This window comes from Barbus barbus (genome assembly GCF_936440315.1).
Source record: "Barbus barbus genome assembly, chromosome: 15".
Classification (NCBI taxonomy): domain Eukaryota; kingdom Metazoa; phylum Chordata; class Actinopteri; order Cypriniformes; family Cyprinidae; genus Barbus; species Barbus barbus.
This window is the reverse complement of record NC_136743.1, coordinates 21,860,093-21,885,097: the sequence shown is the minus strand read 5'-3', so window position 1 is coordinate 21,885,097 and position 25,005 is coordinate 21,860,093. Positions and strand designations below refer to the sequence as shown.

The 25,005-nt window shown below is 37.6% G+C and overlaps 1 protein-coding gene across 2 annotated transcripts in view; it reads right to left on the bottom strand.

Annotated features, from left to right (window-relative positions):
* Positions 1-23,724, bottom strand: part of LOC306881372 (pre-B-cell leukemia transcription factor 1) — a 68,581-nt gene extending 44,857 nt beyond the window's left edge. The window contains exons 1-2 of one of the 2 annotated variants that reach the window (XM_079435453.1): positions 23,098-23,724; positions 21,814-21,887 (exon numbers count right to left, since the gene is read on the bottom strand). In XM_079435453.1, the coding sequence (XP_079291579.1) occupies positions 21,814-21,887; positions 23,098-23,285 (262 nt within the window). In that variant the 5' untranslated portion in view covers positions 23,286-23,724. The remainder of the gene's footprint in view (positions 1-21,813; positions 21,888-23,097) is intronic. The other variant, XM_079435454.1, reaches the window with a different exon arrangement.
* Positions 23,725-25,005: the final 1,281 nt, after the last annotated feature.

Below are 25,005 nucleotides of genomic sequence, written 5' to 3'. Positions count from 1 at the left end.
TTTATGTTCAACATAAGAAACTCATACAGGTTTGTAATGACATGAGGGTAAGTAAATGATGAAAAAGACATTTGTGGATGAACTATCCCTTTAAAGCCCGGTACACACCAAGTCGACGGTTGGCCGTCGGGCAGTTTTTGTTCGTCGGCCGACGAAGTCTTCTCAGTGTGCTCCTTCTTAAAGACTGAATGGATTTCTCTGGAAGGTAGTTCATTGACAGACTTATGTTCAATTATATGGAAATTACACAAACCATATATTGATTTCTTAAGCCACTTTTTGTCATGCCTATTCAATGCTTTCTTCTGCCACATCAATCTAATGTCTTTGAATTATGTTCTTTTCACAGCTCTTCTCAGCAAATATTGATGCAATTAATTGAGAATAATTTGATTGATTACCAGTCAATAGGTTAAGAAAAAAAACATGTATAAAGAAAAATATTTCCTAAAAATACGCAACAACAACATATTTTACAAAATTAAAGTTGTCAAGTAAATTTAATATTTTGTACTCAAAATCAAATATACATACAACTACATACATATGCATATACATATCGATATGAGTACACCCATTTGTGTCACGTATGCATCTCACTATCACCATCTCCAGCCCACGGTCACGAATGGGAACAATGAGCGTGGAGGGATTTTCAGCAGGCCTCTGGTAATAACAGAACTCATTATGTCCTCATTATGCCGCAAAGCCAACGTTATGATGATGTTTCAGAAATGTTATGAACCACTCCGCCACTCCTACAAAACTCCCTCAGTAGGCCTCTGCTTCGGGTTACGCTCCCATCTGGCTACAGGAGCAGACATCATGTCCGACGCCTGTCGCGTGCGCGTTGAAGCCATGTAGCGGAGCGTCACCTGGCCCGTGCATATTCCTCCCTGTGTCGTGGAAACGGGGTGATGCTTTTGCCAGTGGGAGGAGTTACGCTATGCAAATGAAGGTGCTGGAGCTGTATCAAGGAGGCCCGGAGGCTGTGATCATTTTCTCCCACCATGCCAGCTCGGCTCCCCGATCGCTCATACAGCACCACAGCCTAATGGCAGCCCATTAACATAATTGCCAACACAACTAGTGTTCCGTGTCTGAGAGTCATTCCCTATCCTTCAGGAGAAAAATACAGAGCGAGAGAGAGAGAGACGGAGAGAGGGAGAGTACAGAAAGGGGGGAATAAATGGATGCAGAGATGGAAGGTGAGTCATACTGCTAACCAGTTAAACCATTATCATATAATAATTGTCTATTGTCTCATTCAGAGGGGTGAGAGTTCGTATTGAAAGCTTACAGAAGATCTGGATGAGATATGAAGAAACAGAGAGAAAGAAAAATATTTGAGAGAAAACAAAACAGATAAGTGTAAAAAAAGAAAGACAGAAAGCAGAGAAAAAGACCTTTAAGAGCAGAAGAGAGAGAAAGGAAGCCGATTGGAGGTGGGAGACCGGTATTCAGTCAGGCAAATGTGCCAGACGCATACTCGAGTACAAACCAACCTGCCAGGCAAAATAAAATTCCCATTATTTTTAATTAATCCCTAATTAAAATATATTACTCCACAGATTCCGCAAATCTCTCTTAATATGCAAATGCAGCCCACTGAAAGATATTTACATATCATTAATTAAAGTAGTGCATTCTTTTAGTCTAACGAGCTGTGGTCCAAGTCTGCCAAAGAAAACCCCAACCTACACAGCAGAGAAAAAGAGGAGAGAGAGAGAGAGAGAGCAACAGAGTGCTGAACTGAAGCAGGAGACTGGCAATATGGCTGCCACCCCACTAACAAAATATAGCTACATATTAGGGCTTGACATTATAGCTAAAAGAATCATATCTCAAAACTCTTCAACCTTTTGAGAATGTGTGATAAATATGGTGGAATCTAAAGGGGTGCTATTTACAAGTAGCCAAACAGCCATTGTAGCCAGTTAGATTAAAAAATAACAATAATAATAAAATTAAGTGTTTTATATACTTAATGTAAATCATAATCAATAAACAATCATCTTTTTTTTTTTTACTAAATGAACACACAAATTCAATTAATATGCATCAATAACACATTTACTAAAACATTTTGGTCACACTTTATTTTAAGGCCCAATTCTCGCTATGAACAAACCATTAACTATGACTTTTGCCTAAATAAACTCATAATTACCACTTGTTAATAGTTAGTAAGGTAGTTGTTAAGTTTAGCTAGTGGGTAGGATAGGGATGTAGAATATGGTCATGCAGAATATGTGCTTTATAAGTATAAACAGCCAATATGTTAATGATAGGCACGTTATAAAGTGTTACTGATCTAGACAATAACATCTCTGAACTCAATAATGAAATGCCTTAACTGAAAATTGAGTGTTTAATCTTATTTTTATACATTACTGACACTCTATCCTCCAATTTGATACTGTTAAGTGCTTTGACACAATCTGTATTGTTAAAAGCGCTATATAAATAAAGGTGACTTGACTTGACTTACCAGCATTTTAATATACAATACTGACAATTCTGGGAACGGCAAATACATCTTTTTTTTTTATTATTATTATTTTATTCACTGAAACTGACAGTTTGAACTGATTTATGTAAATTATTAGAACTTATCAACTTATATTGTTTCTTTAGTTAAAGCTGCAGTCCTTAAGTTTTGCCTCTTTGTTGCTATCTCTGTTTGAAAACCTGGAATTGCAGCTTTTTGGGGAATTATCTTGCTTGCGTGGGGTTGTGAGTCGGCATGGCTCCAGCGCGGATGAATCTAATGTTTTGAGGTGAATGTGTAGCTGTCAGTCACTGCACCAGTGTGGTTATTTACTGTACTTCGCAAACACAGATATATGACCCAGATAACAATTGTCACCGTACATTGTCATCTGAACAAGTAAGTAACAAGTCTACCACGTTTGTTCTGACCAACTGACCAACTTTATTGTTAACAATTGTTAATAGTTGTTAACAATTATTAATTTTAACAACATCAGCATTGCGTGACTATTAGTATAGTGTGTATTAGCGTGTAGATTTCAATTTCTGTACAGTCTAATCTAATTGTCATGCCATTCGAATTTCATATTAAGAAATTATTTTAAACCAAAAAGCAAACTATGCTCCCTTCCAACTGGTTTTCTTTAAAATACAAATCTTGTGTAATCCCAGGCTATCTGTAATCAGAAGCATATTTAAAACTGAAATATATACACAATCCTTTCTGGATCACAATCCGCCATCAAAATGATACATTTACGTATTCTAGCTGCTGTGAAAAAAGGTTATAAATGATCCACCACCTGCAGGATCCTCACATGCGATGGCCTACTAGCCGTGACAACTTCTTTATGTTTACAGACGTGACGTAATGATGCAGTGCCATGCTCGAATTTCCCGCGAAAACCTACCTGTACCACTCAAATTAGAAAACCTTATTATAAGCTAACCGTTGTGAATCGGGCTAAAGTAAGGCGATAGTTTTGAACACTGGCTGGTTATGTACTTGCTCAAATATTGATTTCAGATCATTTTTATCCAAAAAAGTTACGGACTGCAGCTTTAAAGTCACAGACACTTTATAAAGTCACAAAGCACCTCCATCTTAAAGCTTTCACACATGGAAGAACAGAAAAATGTATCTAATGACACAGTCTTTAGGAAACTTAGCAACCACATAAAAAGTAACCTAGCTTAAAATGGTTGCAATGAATATTGAATTGTGAATCACTGTGAATCTAACATGAATATTCATTATATATCACCCAGCCCTGCTATACATATATCATAGTGTCAGATAAATCCAATAAAAATCCATATGGAACATCATCTGATGTTAAAAACTATGTTTCAGCTACAAAGAAAACTGTCCCGAAAACCCACAGATGACATTTCCCTTAAAACACAGACATGGTCAGGGTGGTTCCTTGGTTTATATTGCGCAAATGTGCAGCCAAATTCAACATACACACAATGTAACTTGCATTTGAGAGGGGGCACAATAAATGGGGGCGACTGGGCAGAATTCATTAAGTTGATAACCGCGGGCTCCATTACACAACTCCACAGCACTGTAATGACTTCTGAGGATTGGGGGAATGAGAAACACGGCAAATAGAGTAACATGTAGAAAAAGAAAATGAAAGGTTTGACTGAAAAAGAGAAAATGAGGGAGAGAGAAGGGATGCTTGGCGGGTTTCTCTTTTGAACCAAAAGTCATGACAGCGAAAAGCTTTGCTAATGCTTACTGTGCATATGTTGTGGTAACATACAGCTTTCTGGTAAATGAACTTGGTAGCAGAATGTTGGTTGACCCACAGAAACATAAAAAGTGCTTCAGTTCACAAGCATAACCTCCGCTCACCAGTCATCTGATACCAGCAGGTTAATTGCTAAAACAGACATAACGTGCAGAGGAGGCGCTAGCATAAAGCATATGAAAAATGATTGTGACACTTGCAAGACTGATTTATAGAGTGCTGTCGTATTATGATGCTCGTGAACATCCTGTTCAGCATGTGAAATCATACATCCTTCCTGTCTCAATCAAAGGGTATTATGCTCTTAACTTATCATTCCACATTCATTTATTATTTAAACAGTGATTAAACACTTATGGTAAATGTAAAGCTGTAATAACCATTGGGGAAACTCAGAATTTTGTTTAAGCCCCAAGTTTAACATTAAGTTCAGTGTCAATTAAAGAATTATGGCAAAAGCTAATTGGTATTGAACATAAGTTGATGTACACTGTAGTCTGCAACCATTTAAAAAAATGTATTTTTATGGTACAAAACCAGCTGTGGTTGCCAGAAATTAACTGTAAAAAATATAATAACAGTGTTTAAGGTATTACGAGATATGCATATTGGTGACTTTATGTTTTACAACTTATAATTGTATATTTTAATAAGTGAGATAATATTACTGCTACTTCATGAACTATCAAAATCTGCTTACATCTAACAATTGACTGGTAGCCACTGATAAAAACAGAAAGCCACATCATGAATTTAAAGTTCATTGTAAGTGGTTTGTCTATAAAACGGTCAATACTCATAAAGTATAAATGACACACAGGGTCACATACCATATCATCGTGACATGATGGTACATAAATGCTTGAAATATGATTTAATGGCTTTTCTCTATAAATAATATGATAATTCATAGTTTTTAAAAAATCATAAATTTGACAATTAGATACACTGTACTGCAATTTAAATCATTTAGGCTACAATTTTTCACAATATGGTAGGTTGTAACTTGCAATTAACAAATTAACAAGTTTTTATTGTAGCTGTCCTGTAAAAATTACATTAAAACATTTTTTACAGTGATTAATAAAGAACAGTGATAAAACACTACAAATGTAGCTCGTTTATGAGAAGACATACCCATCAAGACACTTGCCATCAGTCACTGTGCCATGAAAATGATAGAATATACATATAAAGCATTAATTACACACCAAATGTTCATCCTTTTGTTGTATTAGCTCTAAAACAGCCCATCAAGTCAACTGTATTCAAAAAATCACTTCAACATACATCATGCAACAATTAAAACTTTCAAATTCATAAGTAGGATCTTTCCAGAAGGTCTTTAACACAGCATACAAAACTACTGCAGGAAACAACTTAGAATATTCCCATTGATGAGACTCATCTATCGGAGTATTGGTAGAGAAAGACTGGCATTCATAGTCTTTGAATGATCCCTCACCAATCTATCGTGTGGACCTGGCTAATGATAATCATGATTCTTAATGGCAGGCCATTCATTTCATAAATCCTGTCGGGCTTGATTGCTGAAGAAGCTTTAAAAACCATCCTTCATTAATGTTAATGGGCTTTTTTAGTGGAGGCCAGTTGTGGTTAGGTCTACATGGCAGGTTTCCCAGGCTTGTTACATTGATTCCCTCCACACCCAACCCTGATTGGCACAGAGATCCATCAGTCATGACTAAGATCCGCCCCATTGGTTTATTTCGGTCCTCTTTGGGCAATACAGCGAGTGGACGGTTGACAGCTCGTGAAGCGGAGAAGCTAACAGCTCTCAAGATTCATTGTTTTGAACGCTTGCTTATTGAAATCAAACAATGGATCGTAATAGCTGCTATAAACTATAAGCTCCTATAAAAATAAATTTCAGTGGCATCCCAGAGGAAACCAAAATTACAAAGAGTAGAAATTTACTCCCACTTTCTGACTACACGGCAATTACAAAGGAACAAGGCAGATGCTTTTTTAGGATCAAATTCAAGAGCCACTACAGTGAAAATGTCAACATACCGGCCTCAGGATCATCATGAGTATCATAAGAATCGTAAGAAATGATTGAGATGCTACACTCAATTACCATAGTATAAAAGTGCCCCATAAAAACTTGCAGTAACAGATATGAGCAAAACAGAAAAAAATAGCTCAGAAATAACAAACCCTGAACCCTGATTTGAAAAGATCTCAGCGTTTACTTCTAGTAAAACTATTCGCTATGTGCAGATTGTTTCACAGATAACCGATTTAATTTGTTTTTCATTACTCCCTTCAGCAAACTGCAAGTAAACAAAGATGCAAGAGGTGTCAGATTAATCTCAGATATGCAATAAAAACGCATTGTTTTCACACTTTATTTTCTGCATTAGTGTCTTTCTTGTGACCATGGTATTCTGGGACATTAAGCATTATAATTGCAACATCTCCTCACTCCCTAATTAACTTAAACATCCATATTTCACAAACAGCTAATATTACTCACATTCGTTACAACCCACTAACATAAATAAATGACTTAATTTGGCATGGGAATAATAGTATTTGTTGGAAATGTTCTTGTTATTGTTGTCAGAACATCCGCTCGCATTTTATACACACCGGACACACATGAAAACGCGTGTGTCTCCTCTCACACTTTATGCTGACACATTTGAATATGAACAATGTGGCAAGTACATGAAAAAGGACATTATTAATATTTTATAAGTCAACATGCTTCTAGCATTCTGCTGAGAGTAATGGGGGCTTAGTCTGTGTGTGTGTGTGTGTGTGGAGGGGGGATTTCTGTGAAGACACACTAAATTTGGACAGTAAGGAGTATCACCCTGTCAGTGTGGTACACCGCGCATTTGAAACGGCCCATTTAACGGCAGCATGCGCCTATCCGCTGTGCTCATTTGCATACTTCAGTGAGGCCCTGATAGATGAAGATGGATGAGAGAAAATCAACCTCACTGAAACAACTGTTATATCAAGGTTAAACTATCCACAAAGCTCTTAACCTGTGCAGCTTTATCTCCCTGCTGCCTCCACCGATATCAATTCATCAATAGCGCCTTATCGGGGAGGATTTCTGAAAGACGCACACTATGAGGTGTGGTAATAGGAAATCAAATGAAGCCGAAGTGTATGCAGACATAAGGAGGCACCTGCTTACAATGCTGTCAGGGGATATTACCTAGAAAAACAGTGGACAGCAGCAACAGGAGATGCCAGACAGCTGCTTCAGCTCTGGGTTTAAAGCTAAAAAGGTGTTTGTTTGGTTTTTTTGGTCAGAGAGTAAAGCACAAAAAGGAAAGGAAACGACTATGAGAGAGAGGAGGAACAGGATCAGGTAATGTTGCAAGCCAAATTCGAACATGCTTACCTGCCTGAACAACATCGCTAAAAGTGTCAGAGCATTTGCAAAATACTTAGTTCTTCCTTGCCTAGTTGATCCAAAAAAAGTTGTTCTGTTAATTCAATAACACGTTTAATAAAGTGTTCATTTTGATAATATGTTGTTTTATATGGAAAATATTTGAAATAAGGCTGTGCCAAATAAAAAAAAGATACAACATGGCTCATATTGTATTATATTATAATAAAATTAGAACAGAACTATATTAATTTTGTAAAATTGCTATTTTAACATAAAAACTGAATATAATATAATACAATACAATACATTATAATACAATACAGTACGATACAATATAATATAATAATGCTTTCAGTGTGAGATGCTTACCATATTTATCTTGATTATAATATTTCAAATTATGATTTTTGTCCAAATCACACAGTTTTATGAATTAGATGTGCTTCAGTGTGATTGTGCATGAACAATATTCTTTCACATACTGCGATGTATGTGGCTCAGTTTGCAATATATTACAGAAATATATTACTTTTGTAAAACTCCTATTCTAAAGAAATTTATAATAATATAATATAATATAATATATAGTCTTCTTAAATGTGAATGTGCGCGCACCATACTCTTACTCATATTTAAAATGATTAGTTTTACAATGTGAAGAAATTAGGACAGAAATACATTATTTTTGTATTAATATAATATAATATAATTAATAAAATAAAATTTAATAAAATAAAATATAATATAATATAATATGTGACCCTGGACCACAAAACCAGACTTAAGTCGCTGGGATATATTTGTAGCAATAGCCAAAAATACATTGTATGGGTAAAAAAATATATATTTATATATTTAATATAAATAAATAATATAATATATATATGCCACATATCATTAGGAATCATTAGTAAAGATCATGTTCCATGAATATATTTTGTAAATGTCCCACTGTAAATATGCCAAAACTAAATTTTTGATTAGTAATATGCATTGCTAAGAACTTCATTTAGACGACTTTAAAGGTGATTTTCTCAATATTTAGATTTTTTTTGCACACTCAGATTCCAGATTTTCAAATAGTTGTATCTCAGCCAAATATTGTCCTGTCTTAACAAACCATACATCAACGGAACGCTTATTTATTCAGCTTTCAGATTATGTATAAATCTCAATTTTGAAAAATTGACACTTATGACTGGTTTTGTGGTCCAGGGTCACATATAATATAGTAATCAGTGATGTTGTATGTTTATCATAATATGATCTTTTTGTCCAAATCAAGCAGCCCTACTTTGAATTGGATGTACATTTTGGGAAAAGACAATCACGTCAGAGTCAGTTCCTGTTTAAAGCAGATATAAATAAAGAAAGGCCATCAAGTCTTTCATAACGGCACTCAGAGCCTCATCCTCTAAAAAACACAGTCAGTGGGGTAGAGAACACAATGTCACCAGCTGGCCTGACGAGACAAGCCTGTGATGAGAGTTCTCCAGTCGATAAGGATTCGATGACGGAGGTTTTGCTTCAGGTTGAGGTAAACTCTACTGCACATGCCTTAACATCTCACTGTTCCTTTTTCTGGCAGGAGGCTTGAAATGCAATATATCACTAGAACATCTACTCCCAAATGCACACACACACACACACACACACACACCTGCCACCCATGTTTCCGTCTGTGCTCTCAGCAACGGAAGACCTAGACAAGAGCTGCTAAAAGTGGTTATGTAGGACAGTGGAGCACAATGCTGATTATGCAAAAGGCAAAAAAGGAAAATGACAGTCATTAATAGGATTCCAGGAGTTAACTGTCCATAACTAACACTGCCAAAGGCGAGCTGGCAAACAGAGACAATCGGAAGTGTGTGTGTATTCAGGGACAGTGAGCATACACTGTACAAACAGCTCTCAGTTTAGAAACGAACTATAATAGCAAACACGCAATTAACCCGAAAGATGCGAGACCTGCATCCTCAAGGTCAGACGCTATTGATTTTTTTGTGTTTAGCGTACAGTAAGTAATTACCACCCACATAATTACAGAAGGTGACTGTGTTGCAATTCACAAATGCACCATATTGCCTTCGAATCATTTCATTCTTCATCTAACGCATTTTCGAGGGGAAGCCCACTAAGCTATTGCAAGACCTTGAATTCCTTGCCACATGAGGGGCTCTTTGTTTCCCCTCGATTAAGCTTGCCTGAGTGTTCAGGGCAGAGTGTGTCATGGTTCCTCAGTGTGTGTGGTGTTGCCAGGCGGCCGTGGTGAGCGCTGACCCCTGATAAAGCTCCTGCTCCTCACCCTGCTGTGCTAAAAGCTACCTACGCGCTCACTGGCCACCATGTTGGGAAGTGATCCAAATCCACCTCCTCGTGCTCCTCTTGCACGCTCTGCTCCTCCGCAGCCGGGCCTGCATTCGGTCGCATCTGCTGTGTGTTAAAACACTTTCTCCTATCACAACTTAAAGTGTATGCAAGCCAGTCGTTGATCGTGTTCTCTAAAAAATGTAAACATTCTGGCGCTATCAAAACATTTTTCGACCTGCCTGCCATGCCAACACTGGTTCAACCAATGTTGTGAGTATGAGGCGAGGCTATATGTTTGACTGACCAATGACAGATGGGAAAATATTTGGGAAATCTGTTTGAAAACAGCCATTGTTTTTGCAATTGTATTTGCTGATGCCAGAGGAACAGACATTTTCATTTAATTTAAACTCTAGAACTTTGGACATTTTGACTCTAGAACTTTAACTCAAATTAATCTTCAAAAGTAATGTATTTGAAAACATGTTCATTTTCAGAATAAAAATGTGTACAAAAAAATATAAAAGTATATGAATATATACAGACACTTTTTATTAAAATAACAACGTAAGTTTTCATAATATATATTTTATATATCCTAGCATTTTGGGACAATACAAGTTTTGGGTCAATTAGACTGTTTAATGTTTTTGAAAGAAAGAATATTACAGTTTAAAATTATATTTTAATATATTCAAAAGTTAATTTATTCATGCAATGGCAAAACTGAATTTTCCACATCATTCAGTGCCACATGACCCTTCAGAAATCAGGTGAGTTGGTGCTCAAAAAACATTTACTATTATTATAAATATTGAAAACCGTTGTGCTGCTTAATTTTATATATAATTTTACATATATACAGGTCCTTCTCAAAAAATTAGCATATTGTGATAAAGTTCATTATTTTCTGTAATGTACTGATAAACATTAGACTTTCATATATTTTAGATTCATTACAACACAACTGAAGTAGTTCAAGCCTTTTATTGTTTTAATATTGATGATTTTGGCATACAGCTCATGAAAACCCAAAATTCCTATCTCAAAAAATTAGCATATCATGAAAAGGTTCTCTAAACGAGCTATTAACCTAATCATCTGAATCAACTAATTAACTCTAAACACCTGCAAAAGATTCCTGAGGCTTTTAAAAACTCCCAGCCTGGTTCATTACTCAAAACCGCAATCATGGGTAAGACTGCCGACCTGACTGCTGTCCAGAAGGCCATCATTGACACCCTCAAGCAAGAGGGTAAGACACAGAAAGAAATTTCTGAACGAATAGGCTGTTCCCAGAGTGCTGTATCAAGGCACCTCAGTGGGAAGTCTGTGGGAAGGAAAAAGTGTGGCAGAAAACGCAGCACAACGAGAAGAGGTGACCGGACCCTGAGGAAGATTGTGGAGAAGGACCGATTCCAGACCTTGGGGGACCTGCGGAAGCAGTGGACTGAGTCTGGAGTAGAAACATCCAGAGCCACCGTGTACAGGCGTGTGCAGGAAATGGGCTACAGGTGCCGCATTCCCCAGGTCAAGCCACTTTTGAACCAGAAACAGTGGCAGAAGCGCCTGACCTGGGCTACAGAGAGGCAGCACTGGACTGTTGCTCAGTGGTCCAAAGTACTTTTTTTGGATGAAAGCAAATTTTGCATGTCATTCGGAAATCAAGGTGCCAGAGTCTGGAGGAAGACTGGGGAGAGGGAAATGCCAAAATGCCTGAAGTCCAGTGTCAAGTACCCACAGTCAGTGATGCTGGTGTTGGTCCACTGTGTTTTATCAAGGGCAGGGTCAATGCAGCTAGCTATCAGGAGATTTTGGAGCACTTCATGCTTCCATCTGCTGAAAAGCTTTATGGAGATGATTTCATTTTTCAGCACGACCTGGCACCTGCTCACAGTGCCAAAACCACTGGTAAATGGTTTACTGACCATGGTATTACTGTGCTCAATTGGCCTGCCAACTCTCCTGACCTGAACCCCATAGAGAATCTGTGGGATATTGTGAAGAGAAAGTTGAGAGACGCAAGACCCAACACTCTGGATGAGCTTAAGGCCGCTATCGAAGCATCCTGGGCCTCCATAACACCTCAGCAGTGCCACAGGCTGATTGCCTCCATGCCACGCCGCATTGAAGCAGTCATTTCTGCAAAAGGATTCCCGACCAAGTATTGAGTGCATAACTGAACATAATTATTTGAAGGTTGACTTTTTTGTATTAAAAACACTTTTCTTTTATTGGTCGGATGAAATATGCTAATTTTTTTAGATTTTTTGGGTTTTCATGAGCTGTATGCCAAAATCATCAATATTAAAACAATAAAAGGCTTGAACTACTTCAGTTGTGTTGTAATGAATCTAAAATATATGAAAGTCTAATGTTTATCAGTACATTACAGAAAATAAAGAACTTTATCACAATATGCTAATTGTTTGAGAAGGACCTGTGTATATATATATACAGTATATATGTATGTGTATATACATTATATACATTAGTCCGAATAAATCAGAATAAAACAAAAATATATGTTTATAATATATACTATATGAAATTTTATTCAGAAAAATAGTACATATATATTTACTCTACATGAACTTAATTTATTAAAGCTGCAACATGTCCATTTAGAAATATATATTTAAAGGAATTAATAAAATGTACTTAAGTGTACACTGTATATACCAACCAAAAGACATTATGCACGTTTTCCTGATAAGTTCTTTATGAAAGTACACCTCGTGAAAATCCACATGAACAAGTTTTTCATGAAAAAATTTTGGTAATTCACAGTTCATCATTCACCCACAAAATTCTATCTATAACCAGACCTAAAACAGTTTTTTCTGCTTTAAAGTGTTGCCAATCAGATAGGAACAGCACCGAGGACGGTGGCTTAATTCATCATTTCTCTCCTTCCCTCTCGCAGAGAAAAAATATGTACACTCATGTATGTGTTCACGGAGGGGGTTACGCAGGCTCAAAGCCAGCCCTTTTGTTTCTCAAGGCAGCGCCAGATTCATTAGCATAAATTAGAATATTTCACGGCAAGAGAGCAACTCATAGCTATGCGTTACCTTCACATAACGACACATGTCCTCCCGCACCCCTCGACTCTATCTCCTCGCCCGCTGTAACATAACCCCCCTGCTGATTAAAGAGAGTGGAGGGGATCTTTAGCACAGCCACACCATGCCAATAGCATTACATTAATCTACATTAGAAACATTCATTACATGCTAAACCACTCAGGCAACATGCCTTTTCCCCAGCACACTCTGTATATCATATCATTAGCTTAAAGTATATGGAATGAGTATGAAAATACACTTCCCTGTTGAGACATTCCCTCAAGTAAAATACTAAGACGTGGCTGAGGCAACACTATAATTGTGTGGTGAAATCTAACAAAGGTAGACGATATCAGTGTCATTTTATTACTCTAATACACACTGTCTATGAAATGAAAACGTGTGTAAAAGTCATTTTTGGGCTGTGAATAGAGTCTAAAGGATGTTTTAGGTCACACAGCTACTCAGTGCGAGTGTGTGTGTGTGTGTGCAGGTCCTCAATCTCTCCACGTTTCCCTGAACACAGGATATGACAGCGAGTAAATGTTGATCAGTGTTGATTCCGTCCAATGAGCGTGTGTCGACTGACAGTGTTCCTAAACTGCGGCGAAAGGCGGCCATTAATCTTGGTCTGGTTTAAGTAGCATATATTAATTTGTGTCATTTTTACTAAGTCGAGACAGGAAGGGGCGCTCGCCAGTCCGTGTTTGATTGCTCACAGAGGCGGGAGAAGGGGGGATACTGATGGCTGGGGGGAATATAGGGGGGTTTTTTATGTATTGCGCCGCTACTCTGTTGTCAAAATCAAACAGCGGGACACGGGAGAGCGGCATTCGCCGGCCTTTGAATTAAACTAAATGAACTCCTGGGGTGTTGGTATGGCAACCGTAGCTGGAAACGGCACCGCCTTTTACACTTAACTGCATGTAAGGAAATGAATGAATTGAAATGTGTTTGTAACGATGAGGATTTGGTGGCAGAGAGAGCCCTAATGCTGTTATATGGATCACGGCCATTGACTGCACCGCTGAGGGGCTGAGTCTGACTCCACAGAGACAATAATAGCATCTGCAGAGCCTTTTACTGTAATTCGCTTTTTTACATTGAGCTACAAACTGCACCACAGACTAATATCAGACAGAAAAAAAGAGCTCCGTCGCATCTGCAAGCAAATTTCCTCTCTAAAGCAATTTTTAATCCAATAAGTGAGTAGATGTTTTCGCTGTAATAGCTCCGAATATGATATCTGTCAGACAACTATGAACAAAGCTCAGTTTGCAGAATGGCTGGCATTGATGCTGTAGATATCCAAACTGGCCAGCACTTCCATGCTTTTATGCACTTTAGATGCATTCAAATCTTTTGAAAGGAAATATTAAATGACCATTACGATTATTGTGCCTTACACTAAAACAAACAATGACTAACAGTTTGTATTGTTAGCCAATCTATGCAAAAATGAGAAACGGCGTATTCCTTGTTTAAAGTATAATGCTATATTCAGTGTAGGGCTGCGTGATTAATCAAAATAAAACCAAAATTTAGTTTATAGCATGGCACTGTGTTCTTTTTACACAAGCAGCTCGTGTTTTCAGTGTCTCAAAGTGGCTTGAATGCAGTAAATGCTGTTTCACACAAAATCTCTGGCATCCGATTGGATCGCTTATAATGTTGGGAATGCAACATATGCCAACCATCTTCCCAAACTTGTGATGAGACGTTTTGGTCAACTAAATAGAAGCTTTAAGGGCCCCCCCTGCGAATTTCCGCCAAAATAGAAACTTTAGAGATGCACCGATTGACCGGCCAGTGATCGGAATCGGGCGATTTTTCGCATGACCGGCCCGGATCGGTCACCAGCCGGTCAGTCTCACGTCTTGCCGTCTAGCCACAGCAGAACGGTTGTGTGTCTCCGAGCAACACACAGCGGTGTTTTGTTACTGAATGAATCCACGTTTTTGAACGAATCGAGTGAGTCAATGATTCAGTGGCCCATTCATAAGGAAAGTCACTTGCCTCGTTTCTGAATGAATCAGCCATTTTAATGAATCGGTTGAGTGAATGAATAAATGACTCACTCATTAAAACAGACACTTGCTGCCACCTACTGGTGGTTTAGTCATATTTAAAAGTATCATTGCATTTTTTCAACATTTATTTGTATGTTTAAAAAAATATGTAAAACATTAATCTTATAAAATTACTTATGCATTTGAAATTTTGCAGTGTATATGCATTTATGGCACCTCAGCTTCATCAAACTCTCTGTGTAAATGCATCTAATGCCACTTCAGATGCAGCTTCTGTTTCCTCAGCAGTGGAAAGATGGAGTTTGTTAATACTAATTTCATTTGAATGGTAACAACTCTACCGGTTCTTATTATGCTAACTGAATTAACTGAAACAATGTCAGAATTTGATGTGAAAGATGACATTTAATAAGGTTAGGGGGAAAAAATTACAATTTATAAATATAGTGGGACATGACATCTGTTTTGTTACATACAGCAACTCATTTTAAGTTAACTATTTCTTCCTCTTTCCAGTCACAGAGCACTTTATTTTGAGAGTTGTTTAAGTGAGAGAAAATCTGTAACTTAGTCCAGATTGGGGGAATTGTAATGTTTAATAATTTATTTTATTATGTAAATAATTTTTGCATTGAAATTTGCATAGATTTTTGTTCTTAGAAAGAAAATCGGAATTGGCAAAAATCGGTATCGGCAGGTCACACCTCCAAAAAAAAAAAATCGGCAATCGGAATCAGCCAAGAAAATTACAATCGGTGCATCTCTAAAAAACTTGAGAGTTTACCATTTCAAAATGAAGATATTAAAAGACAGCCATAAATAATTAGTATTGTAATTTTACTAGTGAGGTCAAACGATTAATTGTGATTAATCGCATCCAAAATAAAAATAAAATAAAATGTATTTTCACATAATATATGTATGTGTACTGTGTATATTTATTATGTATATATAAATACACACACATGCATGTATATATTTAAGAAAAATATGTTATTTTTATATATTAAACATATTTATTTATAATATAAATTATATGACTATAAATATAGACATGTAAACATGTAAATATTTTCAAAATATATACTGTATGTGTGTATTTATATATACATAATAAATATACACAGAACACACATATTATTCAAACTAAAACTTTTATTTTGTATACGATTAATCATTTGACAGCACTAAATTTTACATTTGTAAAACATTTACATTTACATTTGTACTTTTGTACTATTTTATTTTAGTGAAATATTTACTATTAATAATTAATAATAATATGAATGCTATTTAAACACAAAATTGTGCAGCTCTTCAAATATTTACAGCAAATATGGAGCTTAAAATGTGATTTAAATCGCAATCACAATTTTTATCACATAAGACACGATTAGATTTTTTCTCCAAATCGTGCAGCCCTACTTCAGTGTAAAATCCAACAATAAGGCTTGAATAAGGCTCAGTTTGCCACAAATTAGAGTGCTGATGATTAATTTCATGTGTTGTGATGCCTTTCATACAGGAAAGGAGGAGGGGTGGATTTAAATAAAGGTTTTGATCCTAAAGCAATGTGAAATAATATTAACAAGATGTCGTCAGCCAAGACTCTGTACCGAACGCAGGTACGAAATGCAACAGTTTCAAACAGGCCCAGCGTAACCTTAAGCCATGTCAATAATTATTCCATAAAATGAGGGTTTGGGTTCCTTTATTGACCATCCGCAGGAGGAAAACACCTCCCACACAAAAAGCGCTTCTTCACTATTCACACGGGCAACCTGTTATCAGAGCTAATTAGAGACTCCCACCTCCGTTATACATTTCTGTAATTAGGCTCTTAAAACATGATTAACATGTCTCAATTACGCCAGTCATCATTTGCATAATTTATAAGGAGCTCTAATTGCGAGTGAGTTTAGACTTGAAGCTGGGTAATAACAGAAACACACAGGAAACATTATGCTGCTACTGAGGCATGTCCGTTCCAACGGCCCTAAGTATGATTAGCAATCACGTTCCAAATAAAACAGGAGAAGGAGAGACTCCCCTCATGTAGCTGTAGCAAACACAATATTTCTCCACAATTCACCACGACGGTCGTTAGATATCTCGCCAGCTCTAAAATTACGTGGCGCACGAAGAACAAATGAGTTAAGGAATGGAGCCCAAACTTTATTAAGCGTGGTGTTGCAAGCACTACTTCCGCTACAATAAAGGTAAAAGAACACTGTGAATAAATGTGAATATTACTAGAGTAATACATCAAAATACAACCTTTACAAAATGTACTCTGTTTACTTGTGTTTTCTCATCTCATCTCATTATGGCTATATTAATATATGAAAGAAAGACGTTTATTTGAAGTTGAAAGATATTTGGTAAGAATTTTGCAGCTGAATCTTGTGTTAAAAGTAAATGAATCACTTCTCTTAGACAAGTGTGAGATATGTATGAGGTTCTATCACTCATTTGACATGAGATACAAGTAAGGACAAGCTTGTTAGTGTGTGTACGTGTCAGGTTAGATGATAACAGTGTATCAAATATCTCCATATTGCTTTTAGCATCATACACATGCCAGAAAGCATCATTTGTTGAATGCCACCTTAAATGAACTCTTGAAGTCTGCATGAAATGCAGTATTTTGATTATTTTGAAAACTGTGTTCTGATCTCATTGTAAACAGTTCATCCATGCATATTTTTAAAAATATATATTTTTATTTCTTTTTTTGTCATAAATCTTCCCGTGAAACAACTCTCTCTGGTGATGGATGCCAAACCTCTCCAATCACAAGTTTGCTTAAACCCCACCTCTTTCTCACAATGGACTGTAAGCTTGCATTCAGAATCATGACACTCATTTTTGTCTGTCTATTATTAAAATACATTAAAAATCGAATTCATAGGTATAAAAACTTGAATATGTGTATACTATGAGGAGAATGTTTTTAATTTCCCAATTAAAATTCATTATAAATGCTTTAGGGCATAAAACTCCAGCAGACCCACACAACTGTGTGTCTATGCCAATACATTACTTCAATTATCAGATCATTTTTATGACAAGGCAATGTTAGTTCAAGCTGTAAAATGTCATGTGATCCAACCGAATCCTCAAAAGTGTAATGCTATTTATTAATAATACAAAATAATCTGGAAAACCTTGACAAATATATTTTTTGAAAATGTGTGTACTTACAAGTATTGAATTAAGGAAATTTTTTTAATTGTTAGTTACAACACATGACATTTTCATGCAATTTTTTGAAATTGCATGAAACCAGCTTGAACTAACCCTAACATGATTTAAAAAAGATTTTTCCTTTTCTTTTTGATGGCCTTTTTTTTTCTGTAATCAAACCATACGGTTCAACGAGTTCAAGCTAAGTTTAAGTTTATTTTTCAAAGCTCTGTTCATGATCGGGCAAATGTATGTCCATGTGAAACAGGCCTGATGAAAGCCCCAAGGGTAAAAGGAGCTGAAACCCAATACCAACAAACATCCAAGTTAATGTCAAAGTTTCCATAAGCGACCATCCATATGTGCCAATCACCCAATTCAAACACACACACAGCGGCCTTGCATTTCCAAGAGCATGCAATACACATAAATACACGAAGGCTTTAAATAATCCGAAACACTTGCGGCGCTAAAGCAGCCTTATTTAAAAGCCCCCACCCTGCATCACATCCTGTTCCGTGAGCTGCAATACTTGTTTATACTCGCACGCCGGCCTGTGCCGTGTTAGCTCGGTCAGGCCCTGTGTAAAAATACACGGCAAGGTCAGGAGTTCAGGCCGGCTCTGTCTGCTGCTGGCACACTGTACTGCCCCGCTTGTCAGCTGCTTGCCAGTGGAGGGCTCATCACCACGGCGTCCCCCCGCACGGCTGTCAACACCGCAACGCCACTAACACCCGCCACGCAACACGTGGTGTGCGCCGGGCAACTTGCAGCTGTGTCAATCTCGGCAAGACGGCAGTAGGTTACGAAGAATTACAGGAGCCGTGTCATTTTGTGCTCTTTCAACGTGTCTGCAGATGAAATATATTAGCAGAGTGAAAATTTATTGTTGCTGTCGAAGAAACTGTGTTGTGTCTGAATAGGAATTACGAGTTGTGCTTAAAGCAGCAGGCTGAGGTGCCTGAAGTGACGACGCAGTTGATCCAAACATTCAAAGTTCTTGTAAATCAAGGTTATTGTGAGCACAAATAGTTCATTTTTTTAAAACACAGAGCCCCTGTTTCATTGAGGCAAGGCTCCATGACCTCCACAGTCTGCTATGAAACCTAAGACACCACTGTTCCACAGCACGCTACGCCATTTCAACAAAACAGACCTGCTACGGATTTAATAACCTCGCTTTTCTGGAATCCACCTGGGACTCTATGGCTGCAACAATGTAAAACCATGAATGAGGCTGACTCTTTATTAAAAAAAAAAAAAATTAAAAAGGCCCCGACAAAAATGGTGGCTGCTCTCGTTTGGGCGCTCTGCACTCATTTGCAGTAAATGTCACGATGAAGGTTTGAGCCATTTTCTCCGTGGCAGCACTAGATTTTTAGTGGTGTCTGTCTGTGCAGTGTGAAATTACACCCTCACATTAAAAAGAGACAGAAGTGAACCGAGGTACAGCTCACGGCTAATTCTGTAGGAGAGAGCACAGGGGGGTTTAATGTACAAGGACCTTTCAAATCAACCATCGGGGCTTGAGTTCATTTATTTTCAGTGTTTGCTAAACCATATTCCCGACAGCATTTTAAATAGTATTAGAAACTGACATCTAAAAACACTGAATCTTTTTTTCTTTCTATTTTCGGAGTGTTTTCTTAAGTCACAACCAGGCTACTATCAATAGAATCTACTTTAAAACATCAAATATCCTTTTTTCTCTCTCAATTCCCAGGCCAGGGCTGAAAAAAAATACAGAAATAGTTTGCAAATGTTTGTGGCGGAATGTTTGATGGTGTAAATAAAACAAATATATTTCTATTTTACATTATATATATATATATATATATATATATATATATATATTGTCCTCCTGATCCACTTGACGATATCCTTCCTCCCACTTCCTTCAACAACTGGAAAGCCCAAACCTTTTTTTTTGTGTTTTCAAAATGAAACAAACAAAAAAACGGGAATCAGCTAATGTTAATATTTTTATACAAACACTGATCAAATGCAAGTATGATTGATTCTGATGATCTGATGCACCTAATGAAGTCCTGAGAGAGAAAAGCAAGCGCGCCACAACCAAGGAAACTGAGATGAACCCCCTTGACAAAAACAACACCAGGGCTGCGTTCAAAAACAAACAAAAGCTCAACATGAGGTGTGTGGGGGGGGCATCTCACATTGTACACTGAGATAAAAAGAAGACAATATAGACGAAACAAACAACCACTTCACACACTCCTCGTGTTGGGAGCAACATCACAACTATAATTCGACCAAAAAAGCCCCAACTTCATAATCAAACATTTTTTATAGCGTGTTTGGAGTCTAACCGGGTTCATCTCTCCAGTCAAAAGCCCTGCAGGTTCCTGGTTGCCAGGAACTGTGGGAAGAGAAGCAGGAGCAAAAAGCCAGGAAGAGGTCCAAGTCACTTTGTTCTTCATCTTGGAAACGAACTTTGAGTGAACCCCGGGTGACGCCAGGCAGTTCAAAAGAGCCAGGCATAACTCTTTCCCTCCTTGAGAGAACCTTGCTAAACAAGAGGAGGAAAAAAAGCGAACCTAGTGCCATGAGGCCCCTGTGATCGCTGACACAGTGGCCCTCCGAAGCCCTCTTCAGTCGGTCAGAATCTCACTTAGGAGGGGGGAACCTCTCCAATACAGCGCTTTTTAGACAGTGTGGCAGAGAGCCAAATTCAGCTTCCATGTAATGAAATCTTTGTAAATTACACTTTGGGGCTAATTAGAAGGAAGATACGGCAGTTTTTTTGTTTTTTTTTTTACATTTGTTGTTGTTTCTCATTGTAGCAATCTGCCTCGGAAAACCTTCACTCAGGGACGATCGCATAATCAAAACAGCATGCTCATTTCACTCTAATGAATAGCACTTCTGGTGGACTTTTTAAACTGCTCTTAAAGTGCTTTACTCAACCAGCTACATTTTATGAACACAAAAACCTCAAAATGTATCCATTAACAATTTAGAATCTGTATCTAGCCAGACAGCGCAGCAAAAAAAAAAAAGGTATGTCACAATAAACTGAGTTTATAAAACTCAGATGGGCATTATCAAAACCACGAGGCAGAGTAACTTAAAGATAATAGTCAATATCGCAATTAAAGCCATTGATATTCTCATATACTAGGCTATAAAAGTAAAATAACATGAGAAAAAGCCTCATCATTAGAGCTCAATGCATCATAACGTAACTAATGATACAATACAGTGTAAAATGCTGTATTAAGTAATACACTTCAGCTCAGCTGAAAAAATTATAATCCTAGCACACAAAATAATAATAGCTATCTATTTGAGGAATCTGAATGCGGTATGAATCACACATTTTTTGAATAGCATGAATTTTTGTGTTTTTATTGTAAGATCAGAACTTTGACATGGTGCAATCTTGACTCTAACTGCAAATTCTCCTCTATCTAAATATCTAACAATGCACATTCTCACAAGACACGCATAAAAAAAAATCAATATTTCAATATTCAGCTTAATGTGATAACTGGATTTAAACAAAGGGTAGCACTTGCAACTTTTTGCTTTCTGTTCTCTATTTACTGTAAGACAGGAAAGCCCACCTGTTTTTTCTTTAATTTCACACAGGACGTTGAATAGAGCCGGCTTCATTCTGTGACAATTCAGTGCATGTTTCCTAAAAACACAAACAGAAAATAAATATCAAGCCATCACTATGCATGACCAAAACTGTCAAAACTGTCAAAACATAGACATTAGGTTTAGAAGGAATGTCTGCTATGTCTGATGGAAATGTGTTTTTTAGTATTTTACAAATGGTATTTGATAGAAGACAGCTGACAAATGGCTCTAAATTGTGCAGCACTTTTTTGGGAGTGATGCATGTGTTAAATGAGCAAAACAAACTGTCTGAATATTTCACGTGCATCATAGATGGCAGCATAAATTGGATTGCAAAGTGAAATTACTATCAAATTCTCATATAAGGGGACTAGCTACATTCCTTTTCCAGAAAATAGCACAACACATATTGAATTTATATTAAACCACAAATATAAAGTACATATCAGCATAAGAGTACTTTAATATATGTGGTAATTACTACAAATCCCATTTCAATTATCATTCCAAAAGTAAAATGTCTGCATTTTTTCAAAGTATTTTATAAACACCTGTGTTGACCGTTGCTAAGACTAATCAAGTGAATTAATTTTTGTCAACACTTAAGTCATGCAAATTAGTCTTCAACTAGCTATCTTATTGATTTTAATTACTATTTAATTACTCCTGAGTTAATGTGTTTTATTCCATAGAATATTTATATGGAAAGTAAGAGATTTAACAACGTTCCTTCAACACACAACAAGCAGACGACAGAAAGACTGTAGCCACTTTGTCATTGTACAGTTATGGACTTTCTTATAAATACGTACGATTGGAATTTTTTTAAATATGCATACTTGGTAAAATGTATTTCTTTGCTCAGTTCTTAGGTGCTTGCAGTCCAATAAATAAATAAACTAGGATTGAATCCACCCGCAACACGTAGTAAGTCTATATGGCACTGAATCAATGCGCTTTCTCATTTGTAACCTGCGAGATCCAGAGCAATTGGAAATCGAAACGATGCATCTGGGAAGAAGAAGAAGACAGCTGAGATTGTGCACAGAAGCACTCGGAGGTGACTGTAACATGTTTGTAATGCAAAAATAAAAATGTACGCCAGGATAAAAGTTTGAAAGAAGACGCGAAAAGAAAGTCGGTGCGCTTCGGGTGGCGCGTGAAAATAAAGGGAAGCTGACTTGTTCAACACTGTCGACGTGTTTCAGTAGCTACTATGAAGTTAATAACACAGAGACGGCATGCATACATTCTTGGATATATACCTGGCTTGTGCTTCGTCCAGACTTTGGTCGGTTATGGTCATGATTTGTTGCAATATGTCTCCAATGTCCTGTTTTCTTCCCTCGCCGTCCGCTCCTCCCGTGCCATCCTGCATATGCTGCGCCAGGCCGGGGTGTCCGGCCATGCCCACCCCGTGAGAGGAGTGCATTAACCGGGGCTGATCATCCATCCTCGCCGCTGTTCTCTAGACTCTGGTGACTTTTTCAATTCTCGCCTAGGAGAAGGAAAATTCCTTCAGGAACTCTCTCCGTCACTCCCCCTTTTCTTTCTGGATGTCAGGAGCGCGATTACAACATGGAGAGAGGGAGAGAGGGGAGAAAAGGCAAAGCTCCTTCTCTCACAGCTGGTTTGGGTGAAATCTGATCTGGAGAGCTGCTTTAAGATCAAGCCACTCCTGCTCTTGCCACCCAAGACAACAGAGCCCAACTTTGTCTAAGGGCTGCTGTAATCCTGTGTAATCTGCGACTCTGCCGAGTAACTCCTTGTTTCCTTTGACAGCTTTACGACTGAAACAGCTTCAAGACGTGCTTTGAAGGCGTTAAACGTGGGGAGAGACGTGCTTTTGTTTCGCACAGGTCTGCTGGCAACACTGACACATAACGAGAGGCACCGCCCACCAACACTGGCACATAGCGATGGGGCGCCGCCCATCGGCCGCGATTGGACAAGAGCGCGCTGTTGGCCCCGCCTCGCTTCTTCCACGATACGTCAATCATATTCCCGAGGAAGGTGGGTCGCCGTAATAAGCTTTAAGATGTGGCGTTAGCGCCGGGACTGGACAGAGTGGCAACACGGTGATGGATAGGGGTTGAACATGAAAATAAATAATGGTGCTTGGCGTAAAGCCTCTATGTCCGCTCTTTCCCACCGTCAACAAGGACTGGAGCTCCATGTCATCTCATTCTGTAAATGAATGTGATCATGATATCTTATAATTGATTCCACTAATGTAAATATATTATCAAAAATGATTGATTTAGTTTGAAGGGTCTGGACTGAGTTGTTAATACATTTTACACACAGCTGTCAATAAAAAAAATACAATTATTTGTAGATATGTGGCTGGTTTAAACATGAGGAGAGTTGTAATTCTAGTTTACCCATCTGAAAGAATATCTGTGTCAAAACCACATAAAACATGTCATAACACAGCTAGGGCTGCCATATTGGATAGGCTACATGTAATATTTACAGGGTTGCTCTGTCAAATAAATCATAATCATATTACATGTAAACATGTAGTGTAAACATTGAGTGGTCATGGTGGAGGACGAATGAATATATATATTAATTCGTCCTCCACCATGACCACTCAATGTGTCTTGGAAAAATGATCAGAAAGGCAGTTTGCTCAGCCATGTGGTCTATTTAACGGTAGCCTATTAAATTCACTGGCTATTGACATGGAGCTCAGAATGTGGCAGAAATGTCACGCTCTGGCTGCAGGTGCTGGAAAAGGACCAATAAAGAGAGTGTTAAAGAGGCCGTTTCTGATGCCTGAGTACCCATCACTGTAGCAAATATTCCAGAAGCACCACTCCAACTATTCATGTGATGTCTCATCCCCATGCTCAACATATGAGGTGTGTCACCTTCCATTAATATTCCTTATGAGAAACGACACCACTTTAACCTGTCCTACTTAGGAGGTGACTGCTGACATATACTGGTCGTATAGGTAATATCGCAACTTTTTATTGCATACAATATTATCAATTTCAGAGAGCAAAAAAGATATGTGAAGGATAATGTATAAATCACTCAATGCATTATGACTATATTCAGAGCTCATGCATTTCATTCATGTATTACTTTTTTTTTTTTGATTGCAGTTATAAATGGTTTATTAAACAAAAACGTTTACCAACAAAGACAGATAACAAGTACAA